At 41.2% G+C, this 17,629-nt stretch overlaps 1 protein-coding gene across 3 annotated transcripts in view; it reads left to right on the forward strand.

Moving 5' to 3' along the window:
- LOC149201902 (uncharacterized) overlaps positions 1-17,629 on the forward strand; it is a 143,123-nt gene that overhangs the window by 43,482 nt on the left and 82,012 nt on the right. Inside the window, exon 1 of one of the 3 annotated variants that reach the window (XM_089403036.1) lies at positions 15,283-15,645. The exons of the other annotated variants lie outside the window; for them this stretch is intronic. Coding sequence (XP_089259162.1) covers positions 15,616-15,645 — 30 coding nt within the window. The 5' untranslated portion in view covers positions 15,283-15,615. Of the gene's footprint in view, positions 1-15,282; positions 15,646-17,629 lie in introns of those variants that run through there. 3 annotated transcript variants of the gene reach the window in all.

A 17,629-nucleotide genomic window follows, 5' to 3' on the forward strand; every position in this document is an offset into this window, starting at 1 on the left:
AATGGGTGTTTAAGAAGAATATGAATGCAGAAGGAAAGGTGGAGAAATACAAAGCTCGGTTGGTAGCAAAAGGTTATTCTAAGGTGTCGAGAATTGATTTTGGTGATATTTTTTCTACTATTGCCAAGGTAGCTTCTATTATATTACTTTTATCTATTGTTGTTGCTTTTGATTTTGAGGTAGAACAGATGGATGTGAATACATCATTTCTTCAAAAGGATCTAGAAGAAGAGATCTACATGAAGCAACCTGAAGGCTTTGCGGTGAAGGGTAAGAAAGAACTGGTATGCAAGTTAAAAAAGTCTCTGTATGGGTTAAAACAGTCACCAAGGATGTGGTATCAGAAATTAAATACATATATATGGAACTTGGCTTCACCATAAGCAAAGTAGATCACTATGTGTATTTTAAATTAATTGGAGACCGTATTATTTATTCGGTCTTGTATGTGGAAAATATGTTGTTGATTGGAAATAACAAAGAAAATATTTAGGAATTGAAGACCCAATTATCCTCCAAATTTTACATGAAAAATCTTGGTGCTGCAAACTATATTTTGGGCATGAAAATTAAACGAGATCAAGCAAAAAGGAAGCTCTAGTTAAATCAAAGGAAGTATGTCGAGACAATATTGCAGAGGTTTAATATGCAAGATAGTAAACCGGTGAAGGTTACTATTCCTGTCGGTGTAAAGTTATGTGCTGAATAGTGTCCCAAGACACAAGAAGACGAAGAGGACATGTCCCATGTTCCATACGCAAGTGCAGTCAGCAGCCTAATGTATGCAATGGTCTGTACTAGACCAAACATTGCACATGTAGTGGCAGTATTGAGCAGGTTGATGTCAAAACCAGGGAAGGAGCATTGGACAACAGTGAAGCGGGTTTTCAGGTATTTGCGTGGCACTGGTGATTAGGGTCTTTGCTACCAAGGAAGACCAGGATTTGATAGAGAGTTAGACATCCATGGATTTGTTGATGCAGACTGGGCTGGAGATTTGGATCATAGAAGATCTACAAGTGGGTATGTATTTAACCTGTTTGGAGGTGTAGTCTGTTGGATGAGCAAGAGACAGTCTATAGTGGCACTTTCAACTATAGAGGCAGAATACATGGCAACCACTCATGCAAGCAAGGAAGCATTTTGGTTGCAGAGATTGTGTTCAAGTATGGGGTTAGTACATCGAGCTATAAGGATAGGCTGCGACAACCAAAGTGCAATTTTCTTGGCAAATAACCCTGCTTATCATTCAAAGTCAAAGCACATTGATGTTCAGTATCACTTTGTGAGGGATATGGTTGAGGACAAAAAGGTGTTGCTGGTAAAGGTGGACACTTTGAAGAATGTTGTAGATGCATTGATGAAGTCTGTGAGCACTTAGAAGTTTTCTTGGTGTAGAGAAACAATGGGCGTTGCAGGGCTGTACCAATGACTAAGCTCTCATGTGGCCCCCCGTGGAAAGAAAACAACAAGTGTGAGAACAAGCGCCCCAGGGAAAAAAAATTGGACCCCATATTAGGTGGGTAAACCTACCTATGGTTTTTGTACATGGTTTTGGGCATGATGGTTTTTTGCCCATGGTATTTTGTAGATTTGATCAAGGGAACTAGCGTTATGTTTTAATCCAGGGTTAATTGATTGGGGTTTATGGATGCTTTAACATGTATATATATGTATTGTGACATTGAAAGGAACATAATGAAAAATCAATCTGGTAGTCCCTGTTTTGGGATCCAGGGGAAACTCTTTGTTTATATTTGTTTTATGTTTTATACTCTTGCCATTATTTATTTTGTATTTTTTAGAATTCCGATGCAAGTAATTTCTGTACGAGGTTAAAACCTACAGGGCCTATATATTGCTGCTCCATTCTTGAAAATGAAGAGATCGAGCAACAAATCCATGAGTTTCTACAAAAAGGGCACATCCGACCAATGTCCTCACCCTGTGGGAACCTGATTGTACTTGTATAGAAGAAGGATGTGACCTAGAGGCTCTGCATTGATTATTGGGCACTAAACAAAATCACTGTGAGGAACAGGTATCCAATCCCATGGATTGATGACCAAGGGGGCCAAGTATTTTAGCAAGATCGATCTAAAGTCTGGCTATCACTAGGTTCCAATAGAGCCCATAGATGTATGGAAGACCACCTTCAAATCCAAGGAAGGCCCTTTTTAATGGTTGGTTATGCCCTTCAGGTTGAAAAATACCCCTACTACTTTTATGAGGTTAGTGGATGACATCTTGCAAACCTTCACCAACTCATTCATGGTTTTTTATGTAGATGACATCCTCATCTTCAGCAAGAGTTGGGAAGAACACTTGCAACACATTCAACAAGTCCTTCATACCATTCGATAGCACAAACTGTGTGGCAACTTGGAGAAATGCACCTTTGGCATGAGCCAGGTCCAATATCTGGGTTACATCATAGATGAGTGTGGAGTGCATGTGGATCTAACTAAGATCCAAGTAATTCAGGATTGGCCAGCCCCAACAACTCTAACAGAGCTTCGTAGCTTTTTGGGCCTTGCAAATTTTTATCAGAGGTTTGTGTTGGGATTCTCTCATATCACTTGGCGTTTGAGTCAGATTACCATGGTCGGAGTGAAACCAAAGTTTTCCTGGTTCGAGTCCCAATAGAAGTTATTTGTTGAGCTAAAGCATTACCTCTGATCTGCACTGGTACTCACACTATCAAACCTGCAACAACCATTTGAAATTGAGACAGACGCCTCCGACTATGCTATTGGTGTAGTCCTCACCCAACACGGGCATCGAGTGACCTATCATAGTGAGACACTTTCTGATACAATTCGGAAGTACCCCACCTATGATAAAGATATGTATTCCATCGTGCAGGCTTGTCGGCAATGGAAGCATTACATTATGGGGAAGGAGACGGTCATCCACACCGATCACCGACCTCTTCAGTTTATACATACACAAGGGAAGTTTCAAAACAATTGCCATCATAAGTGGTCTACATATCTGCAACAATTCCACTTGAACATTAAAAACAAAAAGGACAGTGCCAATCATGTTGCAGACTACCTCAGTTGACTCCTAGTTGCAGCACTAACTACTGTTCTCAACTCTTGAGGCCACGAGACCTCTGGATGGCTGCAACTATACAAAAATGATCTAGAGTTCGCCTCCACATACTAGATGCTAGTATATGGAAAGCAAGTTCCTGATTTCCACCTCCAGGACGCATTATTATGCTACCTGGACCACCTTTGTGTTCCTTCAAGCAAGCATGCCAAGCTGATTTGGGAGGCGCACTACAGTCGGGTCGCAGGACCCTTTGATGTGGAGAAAATTGTGGTTGTACAACAAAAGTACTTTTATTGGCCAAAACTTTTAGTAGATGTTGGGAAATATATCGAATCATGCATTGCCTCCACCATCACGGAGCCAACCATCAGGACGCAAGGCCTGTACACTCCTTTGCCTACACCGAACCAACTGCGAAATCCATCTCCATGGACTATATGTCTAGCCTCCCTGCTACCAAATATGATAATGACTGTGTATTTGTGGTCATGGACAAATTTTCTAAGATGGTTATATTGGCACCCTACAAGACGAGTATCACAAACGAGGACACCGCCAAACTCTTCTTTGAACGAGTGTGGGTACATTTTGGATCGTGCAAACCATTATATCAGATTGGGATAACAGGTTCCTGAGCACATTCTGGCCAAGCCTCTGGACACTATTGGACACCAAGATCACCAAGTCAACTACCTTCCATCCCCAAACTGATGGCCAGATGGAGGTCGTCAATAGGATGATAATGCACATACTCTACATGTACAACTCTAAACATACATGAACCTAGGATGAGAGTCTTCCCTATGTGAAACACAATTATAACAGAGCTCTCAATAGCTTGACTAGTCGCAGATCCTTTGAACTGGGTCTAGGATTTCAACCATTGTGTCTGATTGATGTTGTCATGCCTCATGTGACTACACAAACATAATCCACACATGTATTGTCTGAGGCTCATAAAGTGACAAAATTTATTGAATGAATCCAACACATACTCCAACATGTTCACGACATATTGGAGAAGTCAAATTCCAAGTACAAGCAACAACATGATCAGCATCAGGTGGCACACAAGTTTTTGGTGGGCGAAAAGGTTTGGTTGCATTTGCAGAAATAACATGCTACTAGAGCTCATCGGAAGCTCATACGAATCCGATATGGTCCTTACACCATTACCAAGGTTGTGGGAGACAATGATTTTGAGCTCAAAATTCCTCCATTCTTTGGCCTGCACCCAGTGTTCAATGTGGACCACCTTCGGCAATACGTCCCACCATTACCAGACACATCAGACACTGCAGAACAACTCACACCAAAAGAGCTAAACCGAAATTGCATGGAACATGCCGCAATTGATCGAATTATGGACACACAGATCAAGAACACTCGCCATTTGAATATCCAAATATATCGGATTGTCAAGTTGGCCAACTCCTGCACCAAGCCAAGTGGCTCACCAAGGACCAAGTTTTGGAGAAGTTTCCCCATCTCATGGAGGCACTCAACACAATCGGGACCATTGCTTCCTATGGGAGCAGGACTGATCCAGTGGATGTTGGTGGCCACCCGCCTATTCCACTTGGACCCCCACCACTATCTCTTTTAGTTTTTAAGTTTCCTTAATTATAGCACAGTTTACTATTTTTGGAAATTTTTCCGGTTCCAAACTTTCGGAGCCTTTTTGAGGCCCTAAATGATGTTTTTTTGGGAAGACCGGAGCAAACATTGAGAGTTAACTTTTGTTTTCTATTTGAAAGTTGTAGTCCTCAGATAGATATTTCTAACGAGGTTTATGTGCGTCAAATGTAGATCGTATGCCAAAGTTATGACCCTAGGAAGTTGACGTACCAATTTACCCAAACGGGGCCCATAGTTTTGGTGCTTCATCTCCTATAGTTAGTTTTTTTCATGTTTAGGGTTTTCCATTGTTTCTAAATAATAAATAGGCGTTTTAGCCTCATTGTAACACAATTCAAAGGCATGTATCTGCCACATATCTTCTCGGAGATAAGCTACCATCACCCGAGCTAGTTTATTTCCATTTTGTTTGTAAGTTTATTTCAATATTTGATATTAATGAAATGAAGTGTTATTTCTATTGCATCTCTGTATCTATGGTTATATTTGTAATTTTTTGCATTCTATTTTAAATGCGTATCACTACTAGTGAAGAGAAAGCACTTCGGGCAAGTTGAATGATGCATGCCTCTTACATTTCTTGAGCCATACGCTCAATCTCACTCTTCTATGCATGTGTTTATCTAGAAGGCCTAATGTTAGGTGGTACACTTCCAGGTTTCAAATGAATAACATGGTCAAGATCTCGGACATGTGGAAGACCCTTAGGCATTTCTCCTAATACCTTAGAACGATTGTTGATTACTTTTTGAAGATCCACTAGCGCAAATGATAGAGAAGTTTGAACATCTAATGAACATAATTGTACAACTACACCTTGGTGTTCATTTTTTTTTATCTATCTTGTCATGCTATTAGAGCTTATCACTCTACTTGGTTTCCCTTGGATACCTTTAAGCTCAAATTCCTTTCCTTTTGAGAAATATATTATGAAAAGATCTTGGAAATTAAGGGTCACTATTCCCAATGATTTTAACTATTGCACCCCTAACACAACATCAACACCACCCATGTAATATCCCTAAGGGATAATTAACAGTAAATAATCAAAGCAAAATAGACAAGACATCACAAAAATGGAAACAGATAATCAGACCATGAAAATGCTTCCATAACATTGTTGTCTACTCATTTTATTAAATGGGAAAGGTGTGCAATCAAGGTGTTGGAATGTGTGCATTTGGGCTTGCTTTTAGCAAGCTAGTAAAGCCCTAAATGATCCCTAAATCACCCTCCTTCTGTGCCTTGTCAATTCGGTCGAACTCCTGCGCTATAAAACCCAGAAAATGGTGTTGCTACCTGAAATGAAGAGTTGCTAGAGCCCTCTCTACTGCTCAGAAAATTTCGGGAATTTAATCCTGGCCTCTACCCAAGAAACCCAAAATAACCCACGAAGGGTTTGGCCAAAGCTTGACCCCAGAATTTTGACCCCCTTGAGCTTAACTAGCTCTCGAGCTGGGAAATTCAGCCTCCTCAATGATCGCTGCTGAAATCCCTCCAAACTACCTGCAAACCTTGTTATAAGTCTTCCTAAGCCTTCCCACCAATTCTCCACCTCAAATTCCCTTATCTCCCCACACTCTCGAAATGCCTCTATCAATGATTGCACAGTCCTTGCACTGTTGTGGCTCTCTCTGTTGTTGCAAATCAACCACCTATTGCTGGTGTCGATTATTCTAAAGGAGAACTCCCTCCTTGGGTTGGCACTCTAAGTCCCCCGAAGCACGGGCTGGGATTTTCGCTAGGAAACAACCGATGTGCTGAACAACACATGCAGACTTGGCTCACTGCTCAAGCATGATCTTGTCAAAGACAAATTCGAAAATGATGAATGATAACAAAAAATGAGAGCTCCTCCCTCTTTTATTGATTTTCCTCCAAGGCTAACCATGTGGGCCCACATCAATTTCCACCCACCTTCTTCGAGCCAATGAAAACATATTTTCCTTGTGGTTCGAAATTGCCTTCATGGTGGCCCCCATGTCACCAAAGTCGCAATTTTTCGCTGAGCGGATATTTGGAGTGCCTCTTAGGCCAAAAATCACATATGGCTCCCCTAGGCCCCCTTTTTCCTAAGTGAGATAATGTGAGTGCCAAAAATGATCAAAATTTTGATATTTCCTTAGTGAAACATTAAGCAAGAATATGACATTCCTCCCCACCAAAGCATTGTTTGTCCTCAAGCAACTGCAAAGAAGGATGTTGTAGTATCTGTTCCCCCTCCCAGGTGGCATCCTCATCCAATAGATTCCTCCATTGAATAAAAAATTCTTTGATGACCCTGTGACGCAGGTGCCTCTCTCTAGAATCCAAAATGGCCTCTCGTTCAAGCACCAAATGGCCTTCATTGTCCATACAGGGTAACTCTGTAGTAGCGGTGACCAACTGCCCTAGTGCCTTCTTGAGGCAAGAAACATGAAAAATGTTGTGCAGCCGACTCCCCGGTGGTAGCTCCAACTCATATGCTACCTCCCCCACCTTCCGAGCAACACGACAGGGCCCATAAAAGTCGAGTTTGAGTTTTTCAGTCCCCTTTTGCTTGAGCGTAGACTTTTGGTACAATGGGAGCCTCAAAAAGATCAAGTCCCCAACTTTGAACTGCCTCTCAACTCTGCCCTATTTGCATAAAGATTTTGTTGATTTTGGGCCATTTGCAGATTGTCTTTTAGAGCCCTCAAGATGTCTTGGCTCTCCTGTATCTAGTCCTTGGCCCTTGGGACCCTGCTATCTCCAAACATAATGTCAGCAAAAGACAATAAATCATAACTATATAGGGCTTGAAATTGTGACATACCTATATACATGTGATGCATAGTGTTGTAGCATTATTGCCCCAAATGCAACCATCATATCCATGCGTTCTGCTACCCTATCACATAGTTACACAAGTAGCCCTCCAGCCACTTGTTAACCATCTCCCTTTGGCCATCCATCTATGGGTGGTAGCTGGTACTTGGGGTGAGTTTCGTACCCACCAATTTGAATAACTCCTGCCAAAACCCACCCATGAACATGTTGTCCCAGTCACTAACAATGGTCTTGGGGAGACCATGTAGCCGAAATACCTCCCTGAAGAACATCTCGCCACCTGTGAGGCCGAGTATCGAGCTGGAATGGCAAATAAATGAGCGTACTTCGTCAAGCGATCCACCACCACATATATGTAGTCCTTGCCTTGTATTGTGGGCAGCCCGGTGATGAAATCCATCGATATGCTTTCCCATTTTCCCTTCAGAATGGGAAGCGGTTATAGTAGACCAACAGGGTGTGTGTGCTCTCCCTTGTTCTGCTGGCATGTGTCACACTCCCGTATATGCCTCAAAACGTCCTCCTTGAGGCCCTTCCTTGCAAAGCACTCCCTAATGCTCTTGTATGTCTTCCTAAACCCCTCGTGCCCTACTAGTGGTGAATCATGGGCAACCTGTAGAATCTTCTCCCTTAGTGGGGAGTTGGGTACCAAGTAAATCTAGTCTCAGTAGTAGATCACCTTGTTCATCACCCGATACTGGTCATCCATCACCAACCCATCAAGGATCTTGCATGCAAACTTTTCCTTGGAGCACTCAATGAGTAACTGCGTCCGCTAATCTGGGGTAATGTTCATCAAGGAAAAGGTGGTTGGTCTCCTAGACAATGCATCAACAACTACATTGTGCTTCCCTTTGACATATTCAATGTCAAATTTATATGCCTGTATTTTTCTCACCACTTTTGCTGCCTCTCTTGTAGTTGTTTCTGCTCCAAAAAGAACCTAAGGCTATTGTGGTTGGTCTTGACCTTGAACCTGTTCCCCACCAAATACTGCTTGAACTTGGCCAATGCATGCATGATGGTCAACATGTCCTTGTCATATATGGAGTAGAGTAGCTCATGGGGTAGTAGCTTCCTGCTCCTAAACGCAATGGGGTGCCGCTTGCATCAACACGACCCCCATGCCCACTCCTGATGCATCACACTCCAACATGAAAAGCTGAGTGAAATCAGGGAGTGCCAACATTGGAAAACTACTCATGACCTCCTTGAGGTAATCAAATTCCTCTTGCGTTGTAGTGGTCCACTCGAAAGTCCCCTTCTTCATCAAATTTGTGAGGGGTGCAACCAACTGTGAGTAACCCTTCACAAGTTTCTTGTAATAGGTGCAAATGCCCACGAACCCCCTCAACTTGGTCACATTTTGGGCTATGGACAATCCTGGATAACTCTGATCTTCTCCTCATGCACTCTGACACCATCCTCCCTAATGATATGCCCAAGGTAGAGCATCTCAGTCAGCCCAAACACGCACTTGGACAGTTTGGTATAGAATTGCTGCTCCTCTAGGATGCGCAGTAATTTCTCAAGGTGTTATAAATGCTCCTCCCACATACGACTGCAGATCAATATGTCGTCAAAGAACATTTGATTGAACTTCCTCAAATGCCCATGAAACACATGGTTCATGCATGACTAGAATGTGGCAGGTGCATTGGTAAGCCCAAAAGGCATAACTAGGAACTCAAAGTGCCCATAGTGGCACCATAGTGTTATCTTTGGGACATCTTGGTCCCTCACCCAAATCTGATGGTACCCCGGCCTCAGATCAATCTTCGAGAAGTAGTTTGCTCCCCTCAACTCGTCCATCAGCTCAACTATACGGGGAATAAGGTAGCGATTCTTCAACGTTTTCTTATTGAGAGCCCTGTAATTAATGCACATCCATAAGGACCTGTCCTTCTTTTTCACCAGCACAACTGATGAAGTAAAAGGGCAAGAGATGGGTCTAATGTGTCCTAGTGCCAATAACTCATGGATTGCCCTCTCAATCTCATCCCGATAAGCCTTGGGATGTCGATAAGGGGTGGTGATGATGACCTGTACTCCTGGCTCCAACTTGATGGTGTGCTCAAACCCCTTGTTAAGAGGTTGTCTCGGTGGTATGTCCCCAAACACCATTGGATACCTATCAAGAATAGCCTGTATCTCCGGATGTGGTGGATTAGAATTTCCCCCAGCCTCTCAGATCCTCAACTCCATAGGCCACTCGATGTCTCCATGTCTCAAGTCAGCGTCCATCCTGTGGGCCGAGACAGTCTGTGGGGGGTATGAGTGCATCCCTCGAAGCAACACGGTCATGCCATCTGGCCCTATGAACTCCATCTCCAGCTTCTACCAATCTGTCGAGACTTTGCCCACTGTATATAGCCACTAGAATCCCAACACAACATTGGTTTCCTATAGATCCACCAGAAAGAAATGATCTGTGATGGAGTAATTCCTTAGGGTCACTGTCAAAGCTGGAACATAGCGGGTGCACTGCATGGTCCTATCCCGAGACATAAGAACTGAGAATCCCTCGAACTCCTCAGTTGTGATGCCCTTCCTCTAAATCAACTGTGCATCAATGAAGTTGTGGGTAGCCCCACTGTCCACCATATTGAGGCACACTGCCCCTGAGCAGTGTCTCAGATCCTCATAGTAAAAAATTTGGGTGCCCCTCGCAGCGATGCAAGTACCCCTCCAGTAGGTGCGAAAGAAACTCCCCCTGGTGGTGGTGGTGGTGGTCCTCCTCCTCCTCCTCCTGGTGGTGTTGCGCTATCCTCTCCCGACATCTCAAAATAAGTCTCCTCCTCTGCTTCATTGTAGAGAAGACCTCTATGGAGTGAGCCTTTCCAGCAACACACCTGTGGCCTGGTGCCCATGGCTCTTGACAAGTGAAACATAACTTCCTCCGCCTGAGGTCTCTTCTGGTCTCATCATCCAGTTGTGCACGCCCCTGATTGGCCCTCGGTGGTGGGGCCCTACTGTCCTTCCCCTTCTGCTGGAAGCCCTGTCTAGGGGGAAATGGTGCCCTTGTCTTGGGTAGGGCATCCTATAGCTCTCAGGCTCTCCCTACGACATCCTGCAATGTAGTGGGCCTGTTAGCCCTCACCAACCCATGCAATGGCTTTGCTAGCCCATCGATAAACATGAAAATCTTCCTAGACTCTGAGAAGTCTTGGAACATCATCGACAAACGTAGAAACTCTAAGATGTAGGTTTATGCACTCTCGGTTTGCTTGAGCTTAGTTAGCTCCCCAAAATACCCTTATGGATCCTCCCTCTCAAACCGCTCCAACACCCTCCTGGTGAACTCATCATAGGTAGTCACTCTAGCATGCCACAACGTGGTTAATTCGTGGAACCACCAGTCATGGGCTTCCACTTCCAAGTGCAACATGGTCAATTTGTGGAATCACCAGTCGTGGGATTCCCCTTTCAAGTGCAACGTGGTCAATCCGTGGAACTACCAGTCGTGGGCTTCCCCTTCCAAGTGCAACGTGGCAATATTGATTGCCTCACCTTATGTCATTTGGTTAAGTTAGAAATAGACAACTAGCTTCTCGACCCAGGCCTTGGCTGAGCTCTTGGAGGACCCATCGAAAGTTGGGAGAAATAGTCTCCCCACCATTCGTTGCAGGTCTGTCCCCTAGGCATAACTTCCTCCATTTTGTCCCTTGGACTTGTTGTTTCCTTTCTGCTGGAAGAAACCTTTGAAAGTAATGACCCTCCCAAATTCAGGTCCATAAGATTGATACTCTAGGAATTAGTCTCCATAGGGTACTTCTTTCTGCTCTGGTTGTCCTCCTGCTCCAGATTATAGCAACATGGGAATGGTGGATCTAAGGGGTGTGTTTTGGACTAATGGAAAGTTGTCATGGAGAGATGCATGGTGGTGTGATGTACGAGACCCTTCTCCATAGTGGAAATCCCCTTGGACTCCTTTGCCCTTATTACCATTGCTATTTCGCTGCCCTATCCCTTCAATTTTTCCGACACAAATCCTGCATTGCCTTCAATAGGATTTGGAAAAACTCCTCCTCCTCATCCCTTTTTCTCCCTCATTGTTCCCCATGTTGGGTTCCTCCACCTTTGGTTCTATCGCCACGAGATCAGGGTTGGTCTCTAGCTGTCGTTCTTTGCTCATGTACCTCTGCCTCTTGTATGTCACGTTCTGCCTATCCTCCGGTGTCATAGACTGTGTTGCTCCCACGGGTTGTGCCAAGTCTATAGCTCTGATACTACTATAATATCCCTAAGGGAAAAGTAACAGTAAATAATCAAAGCAAAATAGACAACAAATAACAAAAATCGAAATAGACAATCAAACCATGAAAGTGCTTCCATAACAGTGTTATCTACTTATTTTATTAAATGGGAAAGGTGTACAATCAAGGTGCTGGAATGTGTGCACCTGGGCTTGATTTTAGCAGGCTAGAAAAGTCCTCAATGATCCCCGAATCACCCTCCTTCAGTGCCCTGTCAATTCAGCTCAATTGTTGCGCTGTAAAACCTAGAAAATTGTGTTGCTGCCTGAAATGAAGAGCTGCTAGAGCCCTCTCTACTTCGTAGAAAATTCTGGGAAGTTAATCCATGCCTCTACTCGAGAAACACAGAATAACCCATGAAGGGTTTGGCCAAAGCTTGACCCAAGAATTTTGACCCCCTTGAGCTTGACTAACTCTCTAGCTGGGAAATTCGGCCTCCTAAATGATTTGTTGCTAAAATGCCTCCAAAATACCCACAAACCCCATTAGAAGGCTTCCCAAGCCTTCCCACCAGTTCTCCACTTCAAATTCCCTTATCTCCCCACACTCTTGAAATGCCTCTATTAATGACTGCACCGTCCCTTTGCTACTGTGGCTCTCTTTGTTACTGTTGGTGTGGATTATGCTGAAGAAGTACTCCCTCCTTGGCCTGACACTCAAAGTCCACCGAAGCAAGGGCTAGGATTTCTGCTCAGAAACACTCGGTGTGTTAAACAACACATGTAGACTTGGCTCACTGCGCAAGCGTGCTCTTGTTAAAGACAAATTCGAAAATGATGAATGATAACCAAAAATGAGAGCTCCTCCCTCTTTTATCAAATTGCCTCCAAGGCTGCCCATGTGGGCCCACATCGACTTCCACTCTCCTTCTTCGAGCCAATGAAAACATATTCTCCTTGTGGGTTGAAAATGCCTTCTTTGTGGCCCCCACGTTCCACCAAAGCCACAATTTTTCGCTGAGCCTATAGTTGGAGTGCCTCTTAGGACAAAAATCACATATGGGTCCCCTAGGCCCCCTTTTTCCTAAGTTAGATAATGTGAGTGCCAAAATTGATCAATATTTTGATATTCCCTTAGTGAAACACTAAGTAGGAATATCACAACCCATTTGGGTTACAATCGTGGGACTAACCAATAAATGCCCCCCCATATCCAACTTAATCTTATTACACTTCCTTGAACAATTTGTGGTACCTCCATCTATAATCATCACTTGAAATTCTAGTGTTGGATATACAAAGCAATTAAGAAGTTTTGCCAATTTGTGATTGATGAAGTTATGGGTACTGCCTAAATCAAAATTTTCCCCAAGTGTACTCCTTAAATTAATCAATATTATTATCCCTTGGTTTTTGATATATCTTTCTATCTCGAGGGTTTGTGGAGTATTGATGTCGACCAATGCATGACAAGAGAGCGTTGGAGTAGTTTCTTCTAGCTCTAGATCTTGTGAAATTTCCACTTCTTCATCTTCACAGTCTATGTGGAATACTTTATTCTCATTGAATTTATGCCCTTTACTATACTTTCTGTCATAATTGAAACATAATCCCTTTGCTCTTCTTTCATCCATTTTTTGAGGAGTCAACCTTATTGGTTTAGGAAAGGCAACATGATTTTCTCTATAGTTATTAGTGACCAATTTTCTAATGACCATATTTTTATTTCAAACTTTCCTTGTGAGAATAAAAGCATGCTCTAGAGATTTAGGTTCAAAGAGACGCACCTCATGTTGAATTCTATCCTTTAAAGTACCCATAAATAGGTTTAACAAGTTATCCTCTTAAATATTCTCTTACTCCAAGACTCAACTTTTGGAATTATTGAATGTACTCTGTAATAAGACCTTTTTGTCGAAGATTTACTAATTGACTAAAGAATGTGTTGCTCTTAATATCCCCATAACGTGTTATCAATTCCTTTGTAAAAATGGACCAATATATAACATAATCCTTTTTCTTTCACAAAGCCATTGAGACCAAACATATTGGTCTTGCTCAAAAAACGAAGATGTAGTATTTACCTTTTGTAAGGGTGCCACCTGGTGTAGATCAAAATATTGCTTGATTTGAAATATCCATGTTAGAGGATCATTACCATCAAATTTCCTCATATCAATCTTCGGAATGTGGTAGTTTGTTGGTGCTGACTCACTCTTACTTACAAAGAAAAAAATCATAAAGATGTTGTTGCTAAGCTCACTGTATCCATTATTATATTTTATCTCACAATTTAGCTTCTATGGTAATTTTGAACATAAGTTTGAGGAATCTTTGAGAGTGGCTTAAATTAATTTGTTGCTACTAGTCATTACACTTGTTGCTTGGATACTTCTAACTCTGGGCAAACTTAGTACTTATAAATTTTTTAGATCATGTAAGCAAACTTAATTTTCCATGCAATCCTATTATGGCCCCCCTTTTTATCCACTTGGAATTGAGTGCAACAAAACTCCGTTCACTCTAGAATTCAAATAATTATGCGAATGTGACCATTTGATTCCATTACAAGCCACGCTAATGATGATCATTTTATACATATATCACTTCAATGTTTATGCACTTTAAAGTTCTATACATTATTTTCAATTCAATTTGAGTAAACAAAATCTATATACCTTTTAAGTGAAACTTCAAATTAATTTATTAATTGAAATTGAACATCCTTATATACAAAACTCAAATATTTAAATTGACTTGACCAATTACAAAACCCTCAAGTTTGAGTTTATTTCATTGCTCGCTAAATGCTTAAGTTCCAATCATTCTTTCATTATCTTCTACGTGCTTATATACAAATCAATTGGAGGTCTGAATCAAAATAATCAAGGAACTCAATGTAGATGTGAGCAAAATAAATTGTCCTAAAAGATTAAGATGTCTTCAAAGCCATGTGTTAACCATCATTCTTATTTAATTTTAAGAAACATTTGATTTTCTTGTTTAAATGATTTCAATGATACTTCTATATATTTGGTTGTGATATTTAGTAGAATTAATTTAATTTACAACTATTTACCAATTAATAAATTAAACATTAACCTTGAGACGAAAAGAAAAACTCTTAAATTTAACAAACATGTATACATTTCTTTAATTTTATATATATATCAAAATTTTATCACTCCCACAATAATTTTTTGAAAATTAATTACAACTAATTTAGTTTAAATATACTTATATTGCTAACATATATTATAAACTCTAAATACTTTTCTAAACCACTTTTATGGGGTAATACTTATATATATTAAAAATTATACATATTAAAAACAATAAAAAATATAAATATTAATAAATTAAACCATACATTTTTTAAAATATAATAAAATTAAAAATAACTTAATATAAATTCATTAATTTTTTATATAATTAAAATTTATTCTTTACTTTTATTTATTTATTTTAAAATTCCTCTTCATATTTAATAAATTAAACCTTAATAACAGATACCTTCAATTTCAATATTGGCAGAAACAAACCCCAAGGTCGCTTGGAACAAAACCACAAACAAGACCCAATGTCGCTTGGAAGAAAGCCACCCTAAGGTCCATGAAGCACAAAATCACTAACAAAAATGGGCAAGGCTCAATTTAAATAAATATGCAGTAAACGACATCGGCTCGTTGGCACTCCCGCTCATTTAATGTGTTTGAATGTAAGGAAACTCTGCTTCCATGGATTTGGTCTCAAACATAACCAGCGTAACCAGCGTAATGACACTCACGCAAAATTTCACATTCCGCACTTCACACACACCTTCTCTTAAACAGACGTGAAGATTTTTGGCTTTTGTCTGGAACTTCTCTGTTAATACTAGCCTGCTTCAACGACAGTGTAGCACGTGTTTGAATATGGCAGCGGGAGGCAATGGCGTTTCTGAGGTAAAATTTGTGCCATTTTTATTCCACATCTATAATTTTGAATCGGCTTTTCTTTTTCCCTGAAATCGTAGTAGTAGTTTCGTTTCACGGTCTGAACCTGCTACGGTTCCTCCCCTTCAATGCCTTTTTAACCCTTACTAATTTATTTAAATAACCTCAGTGGCCACCACGGGCTTTGATAGTTGGCTTACCTGTTAAGGGCTAGTTCCGCAATGCGGAGAACCCATTTTCCATGTGGTCCATATTTTCAATGCACACTTATATTCGTGGATCAGGATTAATAATTGTCATTTGGCGTTGTTAATATCTGCCAGGGTTTAGTCTGAGATGATGGTCCACATTTTGTTTGCATAACCTGGATACATATTAGCCGTGACACCTGTTTCGAGATTGGACTGTCACCCTGATGCCTTTTGTTGAAGTCACCCATTTATCAGGGATTGCGAATACTTTCAATCGATTTACTGAAGTGAGATATCTAGTAGATAATGGCATTGAATAATAATATTAGTCTATAATTTAGTGTGAAAATAATTGATAGCTATTAAGCACAGTCCACTCGTAACAGTAATGACTATTCGTTTAGCACACGTAATCCAGATAACAGTGAGCAGATATTAGATGCTGGCATAAAGGTATACCCATCCCTAGAATTTAACATAGTATTTGATAAACACCATACTGTGTATCATTCTAGAAAGTCCAAGACTTCCGTTCGGGAACAATGATGGAGAGCTTTGGTAGCGTCTCCCATATGATTTGAGGCTATTCATACTATGGTAGAAACACCCCTCGCAATTTTGTACCTTAGTAGCCCATGTAATACCCTCCTACTTGATTTGGGACTCTAGACGGCTATGGCACCTCCAACATGTGATAGATCTGATATGAAAATATAAGACAATGCAAATAAACCCAAGAATAACAAGATCTGAATATAGAAATGCTTCTTTATTAATATAAAAACCCTTAAGGTAGGGCAACACCATACATTCACTCTTTAAGGAAGGAGAGCACTCTACAAGCCATATGTCTATTCATACAATATTCCTTGACATCTCTCAATGTAGAGTCTCTAGCCTCTATATAGGCCTCATACATACAATACCATGGGTCATTACCATGGTTCCTTCAATACCATCTATCTAATACCATGGGCCCATTACATTATTACTAACTACTTGTGGTCCCTTACATGATACGGGTTAACCACCCTATTTATTACTATGGCCCATCCCATTATTACATTATTCCTTTGGGTACCTATCTTTGTACCCCATATTATCCCCCCTAGGTATATAACATTCCACCTCCCTTAGCATGTTTCGTCCCCGAAACATGGGAAGAACACAAATAATAAGATCTATTCAAAAGAGTAGTCCACTGGTACCATGCACGTGCATCTAGCCATCCAAGAGAAAGGTGAACCCTCGATCTCGCTGGTGCCTCGCTCGCTTGAGATGGAAGTTGACCGTGGCAGCTCTTCTGTTTTGATGTGTAGTAAGTGGATCTTCGCTTCTCTCTATCTATCATGCGGGGGTTGTTGTCCTTGTGGCTAATTGGTTGCCATCTTGTTGGTTGGTGTCTTGCTAGGTGATATGGGTGAGATATGTTGAAGTTTTAACTCACGGTGTCTTTTTCTTTAATTCGCCCCTTACTGGAGCCTGACTGTTATTTGGTGCATGTTGTGGTGCCTTATCTTTCAATATTACTTCAACCACTGAGCCCTCATCTGATGTATCAACCCCTGTATCCTTTTCTGCGTCAGTCTTTGTTTGTATTTGATTGTCGATCATCAATGGCTCATCATCTGATAGGTCAGTCCCTCGAACATCTTCTGCTTCAGCCTCCGTGGACTGTATCTGTTTATTGATGGAAATATCCTGTAATGTAATTTTCTTCTTTTTATACTAGAGCTTAAGGAATTTCTTCTGCACATTAATATTTATCGTACCCACCGATTCCATCCATGGGTATCCCAAAA

This window comes from Pinus tabuliformis, chromosome 2_1 (genome assembly GCF_031772625.1).
Source record: "Pinus tabuliformis cultivar Carrire ecotype Pingquan chromosome 2_1, CPIR1, whole genome shotgun sequence".
NCBI lineage: Eukaryota > Viridiplantae > Streptophyta > Pinopsida > Pinales > Pinaceae > Pinus > Pinus tabuliformis.